This window comes from Anopheles arabiensis, chromosome X, assembly GCF_016920715.1.
Source record: "Anopheles arabiensis isolate DONGOLA chromosome X, AaraD3, whole genome shotgun sequence".
In the NCBI taxonomy this organism is placed as follows: Eukaryota; Metazoa; Arthropoda; class Insecta; order Diptera; family Culicidae; genus Anopheles; species Anopheles arabiensis.
In genome coordinates this window covers 18025756-18043176 of record NC_053519.1, presented here as the reverse complement: position 1 = coordinate 18043176, position 17421 = coordinate 18025756, and the positions used below count along the sequence as shown (strand labels likewise).

The 17421-nt window shown below is 43.2% G+C and overlaps 1 protein-coding gene across 1 annotated transcript; it reads left to right on the top strand.

Annotated features, from left to right (window-relative positions):
• The first annotated feature begins 3617 nt into the window (after positions 1 to 3617).
• Positions 3618 to 8196, top strand: LOC120906608 (platelet-activating factor acetylhydrolase IB subunit beta homolog). Its single transcript, XM_040318404.1, has 3 exons — positions 3618 to 4257; positions 4507 to 4836; positions 7686 to 8196. Exons 1-3 carry the CDS (start codon positions 4192 to 4194, stop codon positions 7965 to 7967), a joined length of 678 nt encoding a protein of 225 aa, XP_040174338.1. The 5' UTR covers positions 3618 to 4191; the 3' UTR covers positions 7968 to 8196.
• Positions 8197 to 17421: the final 9225 nt, after the last annotated feature.

Genomic DNA, 17421 nt, shown 5'->3' with positions numbered 1-17421 from the left:
AATGAGATTGACTGTCCTTCATTACTTAATAGAATTACACTGTACACACCCGCTCACTTTCTGAAGCCGCGAATTTGTGAATCTGATTCCGTCGAGAAGAACGCTATACCATTCGAACGATCCTTTTATTCAATCCCTTCATCGCTTCAACAGTGCCTCTGGCGTGTTTGACTTTCATATCCTCCCTCAATCTCTTCTCTCCCTCTTCCTACAGTTCTTTGACTCGTTTTCTTATCATATCTCTGCCATCCTACTATATTGTCTGTGTTATTATATTGCTTGTGGCCCAATCTACGTTGTTAGTTTGTTATTATAATATGTTATTAGTTTGTTATTATTATTTCAAATTTTTGTTTATATGTTTCCTTATATTTAGCCTTCTGAAGCAGATATTTGTATGAAATAAAAATTAAATAAATGAAAAAATAAATAAAACTAAATTAAATAATGAACCGAGATGATAGATGACGTATGATCACGTGCATCAAGTCTGCGTGTCAAAACTTATTATCCCTTCAGATCACACGCTGCCCAAGCGCCACAGATTAAGCTTAAACGACTGGAAAATTGAATATCCATAGAAAAAAATGAAAGCTCCACAGCTTCATTGCTTGATCAATAGATGGCGTATTACAACTCATCATTATATTGCTATCCTTTTCTTGCAATGTGTTTCGACAAGTTTCATCTTATCATGACCTATATAGCCTTCTAACTTTCTGAGCAAAAATCTATATGAATGGTCGTGTGGTCAGATACGTGGGTATCAACACCAACGACCATTACTCAAATCTCACTTGCTTTTCAGTGCTGGTGATTTCCGTTGGAGTTTAGTATTTAAACAATCGTATCGCCGTTCTATTTCTAGAGATGCATAACTTCAATCCGAAACCATACAACAGTACAGAGGAAATGAGAAAGCTCTCCTCTAAGCGATGAAGCTCTCAACTGGTTGGGGTATCCCACCAACAGATAGCGCCTGCAGCTTTTTTGCTATTTTTAGAATGCATGAGTCGTTTGCCGTCTGCTAAACGAAGTCTTTCTATATTCCGTTTAGGTAGAGTGCTTGAGTCGTTTAGAAGCCGTTTAGTGGTCGTTTAGTGGATTTGTGGCACTTGGGTCAGCAAATAATATCACCGCCTGCAGGTACCGATCCACCTGCGAATTCATTTGATACATCGGACAATATGCTGAAGACAAGAAGTGGAAGAGAGGTGCGGCCAAATCGTGACAGCAATTTCGTATACTACTAACACACTTAATAGGGGAGATGTAAAAGTGCAGCTTCGCTACACTATAAACTATAAATTATAACTATAAACACACATACCACACATCACACAAAACCTACATTAATCTTGGCGGAACACACACACATACATACACATACCTCAACGTGAACAAGAGAGACAATAAAGTATTCTAGACCGAGACTCCGAATGGTGTACTCATTAAATATCACGATGGGTAAGTTAACGACTGCTAAATTACCAATAAATTGCTCTTAAATTACTGGTAGTTTAGCGTTAGCGTTAGCGGAGTAATTTTAGCCCGATTTGTCTGGCTGGGTTTCACGATTCTACCCTAATAGCCAGCTCGAACTCCATAGATGATTTGGGGATGTTTAACGAAAAATCGTTCAGATGTCGAACTCTGTGGGTGATAAGGGAACGGTCAGAACTTCGCCGCATGTGATTTTGCGGCATGCGGCAGGAAATGAGTTTTCTCAATTTTCTAGCTATTCAAGGTACAGGCGTGCCCCGAGTTACGACCCCCTCGAGTTACGACGATTCGCAGATACGACGAATTTGATTTTGACAGTTAAAAGTTGTCATTGACAAGAAATTTATGAATTTTTTTTTAATTTCTTGGCTGATAACCGTTATACACACATTTCCAAAGATTCCAAAACAACCCGATCTTTAATATTTACATTGTGTACGGCTTTTGAAATATAATTATTACATTATCGAACATTACTGTAAATAATATACACGATATCATAAATTCCAACTCTTCAACTTCGGTTATAAACTTTATATTCATAGATATTCGACATAAGACTTTTTCGACTTACGCCTTGCTTTGGGACATTTTTTCGGTCCCAAATACAGTCGTATCTCGGGGGACACCTGTATTATAATGATATTTTGTTGTTTCTTTATAAAGATAATCATTTTTTGATATGATTTTAGACATTTGACATCTGAAATAAAATCGCATCGCCGCATGCGGATGATTCGCAAGTGCTGTCATTAACGTCAAATCTCATACAAAAGCTTGCGGTAAAATCGCATGCGGTGAGGTTCCCCAAATAACCAGCTCGTACTTTATAGCTGATTTGGGGCTGTTTAACGAAAAATCGTTGGATAAGTTAATTGAAGAAAGAATATTAAGTAGAGTGATTGAGATTGTACAGCAAATTGTGTGAAATTTCATGTAATTCATAAATGTTCGGAATTTAAAAATAAACACATGTACTTAAACAAAACAAATCTTGTCACTTGACATCGATGACGCTTGCTTGAAAAAAAAACTCAAAGAAAAATAATCCCCGGCACCCTGGTATAAGGAAGCTGCTTAAGCGCTGTTTGAAAGACCCACCTGGAACTTTGATGCTGTTTATCTACTGCAAAAGGCGAATTCAAGCAGCGATCTTTAGCTTGCCAAAATTGGCAGTTTAAGCAATTATGGCTATTTTTGAAAAAAAAAAAAATCTACATATTAACGTTTGAACTTAATTCCTAATTCGCTAGTCGAGCATACCTTTTTATGTCAACCAAAGGTTATATGATATTGTTGGATTGTGTGAAACTCCACCGTCGTTTATTTTATAGTTTTTGTGAGTGGAATGGCCGGTCTCGTAGTACAGTCGTCTACTCGTACGACTTAAAAACATGCCCGTCATGGGTTCAATCCCCAAATAGACCGCGCCGCCATACGTAGGACTGACTATTCTGCTATGGGGGGGAATCAATTAGTCACTGAAAGCCTAAGCCCACAAATGGGTACAGGCAGGCCTTGACCGACATCGGTTGTTGAGCCAAAGAAGAAGAAGAAGTGAGTGGAATGGACTTTGAAACATCATATTGGTTTTTCAAAAAGTAACGACCATATGGTACATACAGTGGAGCGCCGTTTATCCGGGTACCTTTTATCCGGCTGTCCGTTTATCCGTGCTGTTGAGAAATGACAGTTCAATGCAATGGTGACATTTCGTTATGAGGAGGATATTTGAAAAAGCGGTTAAAAGAGCATATTGTCAAAACAAAAGACCCGATAATTCAAGGCAAATTTCAAATATTCTTGTGGAAAAAACATGAAGTTAATAAAAACTGGGTTATTCTTATCAAAAAATAAGATAATTTTCCAAAAATTAATCAGGAATTGGTGATAAAATATATCATTTGACTCATTATCCGTGTTATTCGCTTATCCGTGCGAGGTCAAGTCCCGAGAAGCCCGGATAAACGGCGCTCCACTGTATTTGAAATAATTTATGGCAACCTGTTATGGCACAGCGAGCGTTTGACAATCGATTACCGCATCTTCGCCCGACAGCACTGTTTACTGTCAAACCCGGCTGACAGCGGAAAATGTGTGTATGTATGAGCGCGCGACAGTAGAAGCAGCTGCTTTTCACACATACACACATGTAGCTTATGGTCGAGCAAAAGACGAGTCGGTAGAAAGCGAGAAGTGTGTGCAGAAAAAAAGAAAGTGTAACCCCTTTTTGCTAGCGACGAAGAACAGTTCGCTTTCCTTCGCGTACCATTTTGACTGGCTAGTATTAGATCGAAGCAGGTGAAAGTGCGGACGGGCCAATCCAAGAGTTGTTTTTTTTATTTGTCCTGCATTTCCCTCCGTTTGTGACGAGCGTTTGCTGTTGGAGGCGAACATCTTCCACCCTCTCCCCCAATTTCTCCCTGGCAGACCGGAGAATCACAGTGCTTGCCGATTTTCTGTCCAGAACCGGATTGTCGACGCGGCGTTGCTTGCAATTGTGTTGAATTTGGCGCTTAACAGCTCGGTTTGTTTATTTCGCGTGCGTGTGATCTGTGCTCCTGCAGGGAATAGCGATTTTCGCCTCTGCTGCATTGCCTTGTTGCGGTGTGTCTGCACTGCTGTCGACTCGCCCCCGACCAGCCCAGTGTCCGGGAAAAGTGTACGCGATTGGACGGTACAGCGGCCATGAGTGCGACGACGCTGCCTGCTATTTGCAAAGACCTGGACGGTGATGACCGATGGCTAAGCATCGTAAGTAGTCGACAACGACCAAAAAGGAACCCCTTCTCCCTCTCTCTTCATCGCCATCAACCCGCTGGTCCTCCATCCACGCTCCACTAGTCCGAATGACCGCAACCATCAACCGAACCGCTCTCTCAACCTCCGGGACTGTGTAGAAGGGGTGTCCTTTTCCGTGCCTGTTTTGTTTGCGCTTGGATAAGATCCCGTTTCCCTTGCCAAACTCATGCTCTGTTTCTGTTTTTCCATAATGTATTTTAGCACAAACGATTCGTGGCCGAATGCAAGGAGAAGGACCCGGACGTAATGTTTATCGGTGACTGCATACTCGAGTCGCTGCAGTTTACCGACTACTGGAACCAGCATTTTGTACCGATGCACTGCCTTAACTTTAGCATACGCACCGACCGAACGCAGAACATACTGTGGCGGCTGCAGAACGGTGAGCTGGACAACGTGCGCCCGAAAGCGATCGTACTGCACGCCGGCACGAACAACATCGGCGACTCGTCGGAGGAGGTGACGGAGGGTATTCTCGAGCTGGTGCGAACCATCCGCCAGAAGCTGCCGGATGTGTACATAATACTTCCGGTAATTCATTTCTGCTTTGTTTTGTTATTTGTTCTGCGATGAGATCAGATATTATCTTTTTTCTAACATTTCGAGCATTTCATTTGTACTTTTGTTAATGTTATGTTGGACAGCCTTTCCCCTCTAGATTCTTTTGTGAAATGGGTACAATTTTCTGCAACAATGTTCAAATGCAAAACGCTACTTATTTTATAAAATTTGTGTTGAAATTCGGTTCTTTTTCTCGTTTCAGCGATTTCGATGCGGAAACGAGAGAAAGAACTGCATTTTAACACACATTTTATAAAATAAGTAGCTAAGTGCATAATGATACTGAATTTATTCTAACCTTATGATTAATAACTATATTTTGGCTGAAAACGTGATTTTTGTCTTACGCAAACATCCGAGTCACGCGAATGCCTCCGGAACGCATTATTTGCGTAACTCGGGGTTCGACTGTACTCAAATTATATTGGAGAGGATCTGCACATAGCGAATATTCCTTACAACAGCGGTGACGAGCCAAATTATATGGAAATATTCTATGAGTTTCACGTAAAAAGCCAAAAGGAAAAACCAAGTACACAAATGTGTGATGGTTCCGTTAACGACATAAAAGGAAAATAACCGCCATTTAGGCCGCTAAGAGTCGCATGCGGCTTGTAAGTCGTACTCTGTCTATCGCTGCATTATTACGAATTATTTGTATTACGAAAATATTACGAATGCTCTTTTTAATTAGCAGAATCTCGAATAACGAATATTGACTATTATAGGAACTCTAATACGTACAATTTACTTACGCGTTACCATAACTAACCCCTTCACAGTCTCGTTATTTTGAGAAAATGGGGTTTCTTTTTTTCCATGTCTGGTCCAAGAAAGCAGCAAAAACTCAGTTAGAAAATAAAGATCTTCCACATTAAATTGCTCTCCAAACTTTTTAAAATTGCGGACCAGTTGGCTTTAAAAATGCATTGAAGGTTGGAAAGCAAGCATCTATGCTAATACTATTTTAAAGTAGATTAATTTGCTTTGGAGAGGAAACTGAATGCGTCACATGTGTCACGATTGCTTGGAAAGGTAACATTTTTACGTACGTTTATTTTAGCTTCACTCGGGAAAAATAGTACGAAAGCATATTGCGTATGCTTTTCAAGCTTTTCTACCTATTATTTGACATTTCATGTAAATTGCATGCAAACGACTCCGCGAGTCCCTCATAACGAGCACAGTTCACGCTCGGTAATCCGCACTTGATTGCACTTGATCGAGTGCGGATTATCAAATGACGTTTTGATGTGTTTTTTTTAATCGTCTTCATTTTCGTCTCGGTTCATGAGTTATTTATGTCAATCGCAATAATTTTTAGAACACGATTCTTCTTCCTGTGCACCGCTGCTATTCATATTCATGTGGCTAAAGTACGGTTGTGTGCAATGTTAATTGTGCAGGAAAAATCATTGGCGGTCCCTGGGGATCGGCAAGGGCTGAACGTGTTAATATAAAACTATTGCCAGGAGGATAAGTTTCATTCGATTGTATGATGTGCTAGTGTGTCGTAAATTGACAAGTGCTGTAATTTGTATGCTAATGAAATTATCTTAATCTTTGAAACTTTAACTCATGCTGGATAAAAATCACTGCAAATGTTCAATTGTGACGAAAATCAAATTTAGTGGAGCAGAACATGTCTAACAGCTGAGCAACATACTCTCACTGTACTAAAACCGACGAAAGATTGTTTAAAATTTGATTATTTGATTTGTGATGTGGTGATTCATTTGATTTATGAAACTGAAACTAATTCCTTTTATTTTCGTAAGCCTTATCATGATAAAACTGTGGCTCCACAAGCAAATCACGTGTATAAAACAATCTCAATAATCAATTTCAAGAAATATCGCAGTAAAGGCTTTAGCAATCGATCACTTTTTGCATATACGCCCTTTACATTTACATATATGCACTTTTGAGATGCTGAATTTAATTTTGCATACCAATTGATTCACTTTTCATGCAAATTGTATGGAAAAGAGCCTCCCGCATAACGAGTCTTTCGTATAACGAGTAAGGCACTGGAACGGATTAAACTTGTTATGCGCAGTTCCAATGCATAGTTCTTTCTCGTGGAATGCACTATATAGCAAAGGTGTATCGATATACAGTGGAAACCTGCACAATGCATTAAATCTTTTAATATTTTCTAAAATTGACTTTTTAGAAAATTTGAATATTTCGTACACGTGATTTGGTGCCTCTACCTTTCCCCCAGGATCATGTTTGTGGACAAAAGAGAAAACAAATTTCAAGTCATCTCTACCATATTTTTCCAGAATAATTTAGTTTTACCATAGTTGAGCATTTGTGTGAGATAAATATTCTTCAGCAAGAAACATTTCGATAAATTCATTGGCATCAAATTTACAACGCACTTGTAATCATACGAAACTAAACGAAACGAATCCAATTGGATAACATTTTAGTATCGAAGCCCAATTATACGGCACTTCTCCTGGCACTAGTTTTATATTGAAAATCGTAGTATCGAAACGCATCGGCCTGAGCGATAATCGAAATTATAGAAATGCTCAATGTTTACCAATCGTGATCATGATTTCAGAACAGCTCGCAACAAATGTATTCGGAACACGAATGATTATGCGAGATTTAACTCGTTATGAGAGGTGAGAGAGCATTTAAATTTGCTCGTTATGTAATAAACACGTTATAAGAGTAACTCGTTATGAGGGGTTCCACTGTACATTACTTTCTTCTGTTTCGTGTCATTCCCAAACACTACATGCATTGAACACGCGCTGTCGATTCGCAGCAATTACTAATCACGTTTCCCCATTGTCTTGCAGACTCTATTGCCTCGTGGGCAGCAGCCGAACGAGCTAAGAGATAAAAACGACCAGGTGAACCGGTTGCTGCGTGAACGGTGCATCGGTATCAACAAGGTACAGATCGTGACGGTCGATAGTGGGCTCATACAGAGCGACGGAACGATCAGCCACCACGATATGTTCGACTATCTGAACCTCACCAATGTCGGCTGCAAAAAGGTGTTCGAGCCGGTGTGCGATCTGCTGCACCAGATTCTTACAGAAAACGAGCGGGAACGCGACCTGACGCCCTCGGAGTAGAAACAACACGGAACGCCGCGAGCCCCGAATGTATTGGTTGGGAACGGAAGAGAAAAAAGTAGAGCCCAAGCCTTAAAACTAACCTCCCCGAAATGGCAGCTTCGAATCCGATGCAGCAGCTGGAAACCCTGCGGGTTTCCTAAGCGGAACTTTACTAGTTTGCTTACAGGAATAAGAATGGAGAATCTTTTTCTTAACAGCGCAACTCATTTATCTTTCACCATCTACATTATTTCTTTTTGTTTGTTGATATTTTGATACTTTCTGGCAAGAGGCGGTAAAGATGGTGCAGCAAAGCAGGAATGTTGGCTTACTTACTTTTCCGGCGCTACAATTGCATTGCATTCTTAGGGAAGTAGATGTCAAAACAAGGTTTGAAATGAAGTCAGGTTTCGGTTTGATTGGAAAAAATATCAGAAGCAAAACCTCTCACACTTTAATTGATTTCACTATCCTAGCCAACGAAGTACAGCGAGGTGTGGATAGCATATTTAGTTAATATTATCATTACTATAACTATTAGGGCTATTTCCATATACATATATATATATATATATATATATATATATATATATATATATATATATATATATATATATATATATATATATATATATATATATATATATATATATATATAATATAGAAAAAAATGCAATCACTCCGTCATTCCTAGTTTTGTGCAGTACATCTGTGGGAGCTTTCGTTGTTAGTGTATTTATGGGTATGCATGTGTGTTTGTGTGTGATTTTTATGCGCTTACCCTTATCGAATACTGCTCACTCGTGGCAGGATGTCGGAAGATAAACTCGTTTCATTACGCAATGCAGCACCAAATTAAACCAAAAAAGTGAAAGTAAAAGAAGCGAAAAAAGAGATTAGAAACTCGGTGCTTAGAGACAGATAGCTGAGAGCGAGAGAGAGAAAGAGTGAGAGAGAGAGAGCGAGAGAGAGAGCGAGAGAGAGAGAGAGAGAGAGAGAAAGAGAGAGAGATAGAAAGAGATAGAAAGACAAAGAAAGAGAGTAACAGAGAGAAAGAAAACAAGAGACAATGTGAAGAAGCGAAGGAAAATGTAAAAAGATACCAAATTGAGACAAAAATGTTCCGTGGGGATATAAGCAGGGCCTGCATGTACACTCAGCAAACCAAAATTTGTTGTCGCTTACTTGTAAAATTGATTTGATCAAAAATTCTCATTATATTTGAAGTTGATTCGTTTCTGTCCCTCCCCCTATGGGAGTCCACTTTAAGAAGCTTTATCTTTGTTTATCGCGAAGATGAGTATTGAAAATGAGCGACAAAGAAAAAGTCACGGTGTGTTGCAGAAGGTGCTGCGAATGCATTCAAATAACGTAATGATCTCATCCCTGTTCATTTTTTTAAACGTATGCTTATCGTACCGCACTTATTTAAAATGCTCCCATTTATATCGCTCGCATGAGTTTCCGCATTAAAAAGGGTGCAGAAATCGCTTACATTTTGTTTAAGTTATTACCGTATGTGTATGGACGATAGGACAAAAGGAGAGCATCAACATCGGAAGACAAAACACGCAACGCAACCTTCAATGAACGTTTTTTTTAACGTGTCTCCACATTCCACGAGGAAAGAATTTGTTTAGCTTAGCTTTGCTTAATGTGCAATTTGCGATTTATAGTTCGCAAAATCTTAATAGCGTAGTATTTCTTTATGTACTAATTTTTGGGGCGAATGAAATGGTAAGCGCTACACACTGAACAGGTCAATGCTACGGGGAAGCTGTGAAGGACAGTGAGTTGTGTAAAGTGTATGCGGAGGAATTAACACGCAAACCTTAAAAATTGAACTCAATAAAACCGATCTAATTCTACCAGCAGAAAAGCAAACCAAATGGTGTGCAATGGTGATAATTTAATGTTGCTATTTAAAACCACCCGAATGGCGTTTGTCTAGAATGGGAAAGCTATTTGAGTTTTTCTCCCCTTATTTTGCTACATTTTTGTTTAAATTTATAATAGTGTTTTTTGCAGCAAGAACGAATCATTCGAATAACGAGAATAATTGCCTGATGGCAGTAATTATTTGAGTAAGCTTTTTACTATTCAATTATGGGGTAATTAACATGATGATTAAAATGGCATGCGCCACTAGCGCCGTCAAACATCCGGATATTCGATTCCACCGCTGGTAATGTGTACTGCCCTCGGACGCAGCACTCGATAATCCAATAGGCCGGGCTAATCACAGCTCCGGAAGTTTCTGCAATCTAATCTGGTTTCGGCACCACCCGTCTGTCTGGTACCTTTTCGGAGGGATACAGATGCGCTCTGAAGCGCATATTGAGCAGTCGGTCTCGTCGGTGGTGAATTGTTACCATCTAGCCAGCTCCACGTGGCAGTCTTTTGCCTGTCTACTGGCACTAACCGCCTAAGACGACGACGACGACGGTATACTGGGCCCCGGGTTCGGTGTAATGTTACAGCAGTTAATTAACAGCAGTTATTACGAGAGCAGAGAGTGTGCAAAGCTTACACACGCGCGATGGGATCGGTCAACCGGCAACGCTGCAGTAGCATCTCAGAAGCCTCTCCCGAAAGTGGCAGCATATTGCGGTGGTTACGGAGGAGGTGTGGTAGCATCAGTCGTATGGTTTGCGTTTATAACGCAATATCCACTGACACTGATAATCCTGTGCCGTTGCCGGTGCCGAAGCTAGGCGGCAAATCTACAATCACCGAGATAACTTGGTCGCCTGCTTTGAGGTTTTGAGGTGGATTGGGAGAATAAACATAGCGCCATGGTGAGCCGCAGCAGGAGTTCTCCTGGAGAAGAGTGCTAGTGCTACACCAATTGGAAGGTGCATCCGCATCGGCAGAGCAAGATGCACCACGAGCCGTCTCGAAGTCGACCGAAAATGGTCGGGCAAAAAGCAGCCAGACCTCAGACCGGACACCCATAAGCTTTCGATGAAAGCAATCAGCAATGCCATATCCTTTGACCTGCAATCGTATCGCCGGAACAACCAATCTGGTACGTACAGTCGCAACGGGCAGTGGCACTTCTTCCCTGGCGGTGCCTCGGGATATTGGGTTATGTCGGTTTGGAGTTAGGAACAGGGTACAAAGCATAGACATGACGGGTGGCACTTACGGGAGATGTGTTCAAGAAGTACTTCAAAGCTATATCATCACACACACACACACACACACACACACACACACACACACACACACACACACACACACACACACACACACACACACACACGTGCCTTCAAGTGCCGTTTTGGACACATTATACACGGCAACTTCGTTTGGTAGGCAGGCATAGTTATCATCCCCATTCCCTTGGAATTGCTACAATCACTGCACGGTGTGGGATGTTGAAATACTTGAGTGCTCTTTGCAAGAGTTACTAACTGGTTTTGATTCAAAATTAAACGTTGCAAAACAAGAGGAAACCCTAGATCCTGGGCCGGATTTGTCGGCGTGAAAAAGGCGTGACAAACAAATTAAACGGCAATCCATTAGTCAATCGGGGTTGAGTGGTGTCGCAGATACGCTGGATCGTAGTCGTTGTGGCCGGTTTGGGTCCGACGCTATCAACCCGCTTTGGGGTGCGCGCGTGTTGAAAATCCGGGACCGTATTAATGCCTAAAAAGCGCGTTGCGGAGCGGGAATCCGCTGCGTTTGACAGGTGTGTGAAATCAATTCGCCGATCAAATAAACGAAATCGAGTGGCCATCCCCCCCCCCCTCCCCTCCGGGGATGATGTACGCCATGTGCGGATGGTGTGGAAGAGAGGCGAGTTCAACTCCGTACACTACTAGCGCCCTGGTTGCCGTCATCTGCGGTTGACACAGCGTGCCGGATGCTAGTACCATTGTGCGGTGGCTTCGCCGGCACCGACACTCGGTGCACCTCGGTGTATGCGTAGGGGGCTGGGGAAAAGCGGTGGAGGGAGGGGGTCAGGGCGTGTTTTATCATATTTGAAGCACTCGTGCTTGGGTGAATTGTACTCAGACGGCCTTGTATATATATATATATATATATATACACACTGGTGATTGGCGGGGAAGCATATTCGGTTTAACCGTTTCAGCTTTAGAGGGGCGAATGATTGACAGGAAGGCGAGTGATAAGCGATAAGTGGACGTCGTCGTCGTCTTCGATGCCGGAAAACGCTCCATCGATTGAGCATCGATGTGAGATCGAAGATCGGTCGCGTGTGTGCGCGCGCGTGCTCGTGAATAATATTAACCTAATAAGGCGACCTACGGTAGGGCTGTAAAGGCGGCGACCAGAACGGTGCATCTTATATCGTTATATCTTGCAAACGGTTCCAAATCGAACCATATGAGGACGGTGGGTACGATTTTTATGAGACATTTCTTCAAATCGATGTACCCGTAGATGTGAAAAGCTCGAGCATAACTTTCCCTGCGGCAAAGTAGTTTAGCGACGTCCGGTGCTCGTCCGGAGTGCCTGTCCTCAAAAGAACTTAAAATCAATTTCTTATAGCAGAACATCAACAACAAGAGCAAAACACAAAAACGATAAAATGTAAAACCAACTTGAACTTCAAAATGGGAGACAAAGTTTATATGCCACCGCTCTGTAACTCTCTCTCTCTCTCTCTTTCTCTCTGTATGTTTGCCCCTAGGAGGACGGGTACTTCCCGAGCAGGAATCTTCGACATCCGCTGGGCCGCCCAGTGGCCTGAGATCAAAGGAGAGTCGGATGGATTGATTCAATTTTCCTATCGCTTTAGTTTGCCAGCGGTCCCATGTATGTTGAGGGCGGATGCAATCAGAGTTTTGCTGCAGCCCAGATCCGCCCGTGGACATAGCTAGTTGAAACGATCTACTTACTTCCTGCTCCTGGTCCAAAAGTGACGTTTTTTCCCACAGGCAAACCTGGTAAACCATTTCAGAATTGATTATTGGATTACACGGTGTGTGTGTATTTTTATTGCGTGGGTACCGCAAGTAATGTTGAGATTGCCATACACTTTGGAGTTCCTACGATCCAGTTCATTCACGTTTGAATGCATTTGGAACCTTTTTTTAGCTCTTAAACAACAATCATAATGATTGTGATTGGGCATCTAGGGTATCTAACATTTATTATCACAATGCTTTCACTGTCTGGCCGACAGTGGTCGTTTTTCGACGTCCACTCTGGAGCCCAACCCACAAGCACTAAGCAGCAGTAAATTTTAATTTCATCTTTCCGTTTTCGCAAATGTACCCGAGAAAGTTGTCTAGTGACCAACAGCTAATCAGTCCGAGCCGGGGACGGTGGAACCAAACTGGCTCGGATTGTGGTTGGTTGAAGCCAACCCAACACGTACATATGGCTGGCAGACCTTCTGGATGTCACCTTCCAGATGTCACCTTCTGGAGTTTTTCTTTCCCTCTGTTGGATAACCAGCAGGGTTGTGCGCGCTGACAAGTGTAAATAATTAAGTTTTTAATTTATTCTTACACCACGATGTGCTTTGCACGCCAATCAGGTACTACGTCTTAATATAAGCGGGCGCACAATATACAGAAGAACACGAGCGGATCAGAATAGGAGGTGTGTTTTTCGTGGTACATCCGGATATCTTGGAGCAAATTTCTTAACCGAGGGGAAGGAATTTCGTATGCATGCGTGCAAACCGATAGGTAAATGGTGCCTACCTACGGATTGGAAATGAAAAGCAAACAGTACGTTTTATGCAAACGCCGCCAGCATGCGTGAAAAAAGGACGTCAGACGTGTTTTTGTTCAATTTTTTTTAAAACAACAAAACTTTCCCAAAAAGCCTCCGGAAATGAACTGCCGTACGCTTAAGATATTGCTCGTTGCTTGAGGTTTCGATTTGGAGCAGTTCATCCCATTTCCCTGGGGCTGGTTTGGGGTTGGAAAACTGTTTGGGTGGGCAATCTAGGACGGACTTGTAAGTTTGAACAGCGCTTGTTGAAATTTAATTCCAGCTTAACAAAGGCTGCACAAGGGCACAAGAAAAACTTTCTTCCCGCCTCGGGTCCGCTCGAATGTTCGCCTACTCGCCGCAACGCCCGGCTTTTTGTCCAGTGTTCGGTGGCGGAATAGACTGACCGGGCGGGCTCAAGAATGCACGCAAGAAATAGTTTCCTGTGCTTTGCACTACTTCCGAACTCTCCTGTCCGGAGCTCAAATTTCTTTGCATGCTGCTTACGTACGTTGGGGGTTTCGGTAGTTCCTCTGGACAAAGCAAAGCGAACCAACGGATGGACTCGGGATTGGCGGCAATCCGCCGCCCCATCCGGTTGTCCAGAGTCCGGGCACATCAGAATAAATTGTTTGGGAAGAAAGCATAGGGAGTGGGACCATCAAACCTATCAGCTCTCAGGGTGCCCGATTCCGCCAGACTCTGCAGGCCGGGACGAACCAGTTCTAATAGTAATCATAATAATTTCATCTACTCGTATGCTATTTTGCATAAATTTAATTTAACTTCGGTATTATCATCCATCTTTCCCTGGCTTTGCTCCGTTGGCTGAGAGAGTAGCCCGAGAGTACGCGGGAACAAGCGAGTAGATCCGCAAGAAAGCGTTTCCAAACACTGTCCAGCTGGGTTGAGTTGTTGGGAGTTCGGAACTGCTGGGAAGCAAAGTAAGATGAGCAAGGAAAGTGCAATCCCACTCCACTGTTGTGCACCCGGTGCCACTCTCAGCACATACAACGTATTCTCTTCTATTGGCGTCTTGGGTGGACTGCAGATCTGTTTGCCTTTCGCTTTCGATGGGGAAGCTATGGTAAAGGACCCGTTCCGCTTGTTCGGCGTGCGTGTGTCGTGACATCTTGGACCGAAAATCGACAGCCTTGCGAGTTTGGGGAAGAGGGAGGGGATGGAATGGTGCTGGAGGTGACGGTGTTACAGTCGTCTTGAGAATGTCGTTTTTGCTCGTAAAGTGTTGTGCTGTGACTTCCTCTGCGAATGTTCAGTTGTAAAGGTTTTCACGGAATCACAAAGCGGTCACCAGCAAACTACTACCGAAGCGTGTGACAGAGAAAGAGAGATCGAGAGAGATAAATAAAGAGAGAGAGATAGAGAGAGAGAGAGAGAGAGAGAGAGGAAGAGAGAGAGAGAGCTAGAATAATAAAGAGGAAGAGAGGAAAGTGTTGGTGTTTGTATCGTGGTTTAGGCAGTGTGCACTGAGCAACATCAATGTAAACGAAATTTCGTATCGTCGTCGCCTGGCAAAAACGATGCTGCCGTGATAGCGCTCGATGGAAGCGATGGATGAACTCGGCTTGTGCAAGACAGTTGATGTTTACTTAAACCTTCTCGTAAGTTTGCATGTGTAACCACTAGGCAAAGCCACAAGTCTTGCAAGTGTGCGTTTGGGTAAATGTGGTGGCATGCCGGCGAAGTTTGTCGGGATGGGGCGGCTCGATTCGGTTCGCCAGAGACCGTTACGCTGTTAAGCGTCGACTGTATTCTTGATTTTGGACAGGGGATTAAAATAACTTAATTTGAAGGACACAGACAGCTGTCGGGAGCTTCTCTGAAGGAAACCCATTCACGAGTAGTTGCGATACTTCCGAGAACAATGTAATTCAAAGCCAATCCCGGCGATGCATTGATTCTTCAAGGAAAGGTAAGTACTAGGAACTTCTATAATCAAGACAAAATCTGGAGGACTTCACTTAATACGCAGGAACTGGCTAGGGAATAAAAATACAGCACTAAAATATAGTTGAAATGCTTTATTAATTTCTCAAGATCATATACCAAACCGTGTCCACTGTCGTCAATGTCCAACGCGCATTACAGTGCTCTAGTGGGCACCCATCCCGCAACGTAGTATTTTACATTGAGAATATGCTTTGCAAAGTCGAACAAAACGAGCTAAAGTGAGTGGAATGTTCCGGCTAGGAATGGTAAGAGAGACATCAAACAGCTCAATCCCACGGGACACTTACCCGCAATGAGCAATCCTGGCAAACGACGCGGCTTAACCTCGCCAGAGCATCCTGCGCGCAATCGGTTGGGGGTTCTCGGATCCGGGACAGTTTCTCTTGGCAAAGGCAATTGACAGGCTGAAACGGGCTGCCGTCAGCCCAGTCGGCACGTCAATGACGTTAATGAAAAAGCCCGGAGACGCCCGGTCCCGGTGGCCAGTGACAAACGAACTGAATAATGAATCTTATAATTTGATTTGGTATCAAAGCGAACGTAGCTCAAATTGTTGCAGTTGTCGGACGGTAAACGAGGCTGTTTTGCCTGCTGCCTCGGGATGTCCTCGAGAACGACTCTGGTTAGTTAACAGCTCTGACGGAGCTGTGTCCGCTCCCTTCCAGCAGTCCGAGGCGTGGTAGCGAAACATCTCCAACGTACTGCAACTAGCACGGACACAGCGCTATTGACGGGCACGCAGCAGCAACTTTTTCAATTAGAAGATTGCAAAATTCTTAAATTAATTTCCGGCGAAATCTTTTTCCGATTTCCTGCTCTTGTACTGCTTACCGCCGCCACTCTCAGGTGGTGCATTCGATGTGCTCCAGGCCTTTTGGCTCACCTCGTACTCTTCCTGTTGCTTCAGAAGGAGCGAGTGTCGCCGACCATGCTTGCCTTCACGCGTGCATCTAGGCACTTCTGGTGCATCGTAAAGTTTACGCTTTGACGTTTTATTTCTTCTACGACTTCCTTGAGTGCTGGGTGTTCGCTTTTCGCTTATCTTTCGCTTCCGCCCGTTTGCTTCGATGCGATGAAAAAATTTTAGTTGGTCGAGGTTTTAATTCTGCTCGAAAGCACGCCCCTGTGGAGTGTTTTAGTGAAGTCGAGTTATTAAATTTTTATTTGTGTTACACCCGTTGGTAAATCACTTCCGTTCATTTGCGACCCTTGGGGCGGATGCCGAGTTCCCGCTTCGTATTGCTATTGCATTGTGTGTGGTACGATGCGATATGCGGTCAGTGTGTTTGCGTGTTTGGAAATTCAAAAAAGCTGCGGTTCAACGCAACGACTGTTCTCCTTCGGGGGAGACATTTATTCCCGAAGCGTTATTTCAAAGCACTCCGGTGTGTTATTGTCACCTCTAATCCGTACCTCTTCCGCATTGTGCGTGTGTGTATGGAATTTGCATCCCAGAGCTTCAGTTGACTCGGTAGAGGTGTCATCTCGCTGCCATCGGTCGCATCCAGAACCTGGGGTCGTCTCTTTGGCAGGATGCGAAGAGATTTATTCGCAATTTAATCCCGGCTTTAATTGGGCGGGTACGGGTTCAGCTTTGGACCTAACCTAACCTAACGTTAGCGAAGTACGTTCCCCAGTGACGGAAGGTGACCGTTTTTCCAGAAATAGCTAGGAACGAACGCCACGTTCTTGTTTGTGCCTGTGTGCTTACTAGTGCCGGGCGTTATGTACGCATTGAGGCGCGGTTGTCTTCTTTGCCCTCCAAAAACGGCACCACACAACAATTATGCTCGCTTCGGTTCTTCGG

Excerpts from the sequence above, each read along its gene's own strand:
- LOC120906608 (XM_040318404.1), top strand. The coding sequence starts at position 4,192 with ATGAGTGCGACGACGCTGCCTGCTATTTGCAAAGACCTGGACGGTGAT. Across the intron at positions 4,258-4,506 it reads ATGACCGATGGCTAAGCATC|CACAAACGATTCGTGGCCGA; the intron begins GTAAGTAGTCGA and ends AATGTATTTTAG. Across the intron at positions 4,837-7,685 it reads ATGTGTACATAATACTTCCG|ACTCTATTGCCTCGTGGGCA; the intron begins GTAATTCATTTC and ends ATTGTCTTGCAG.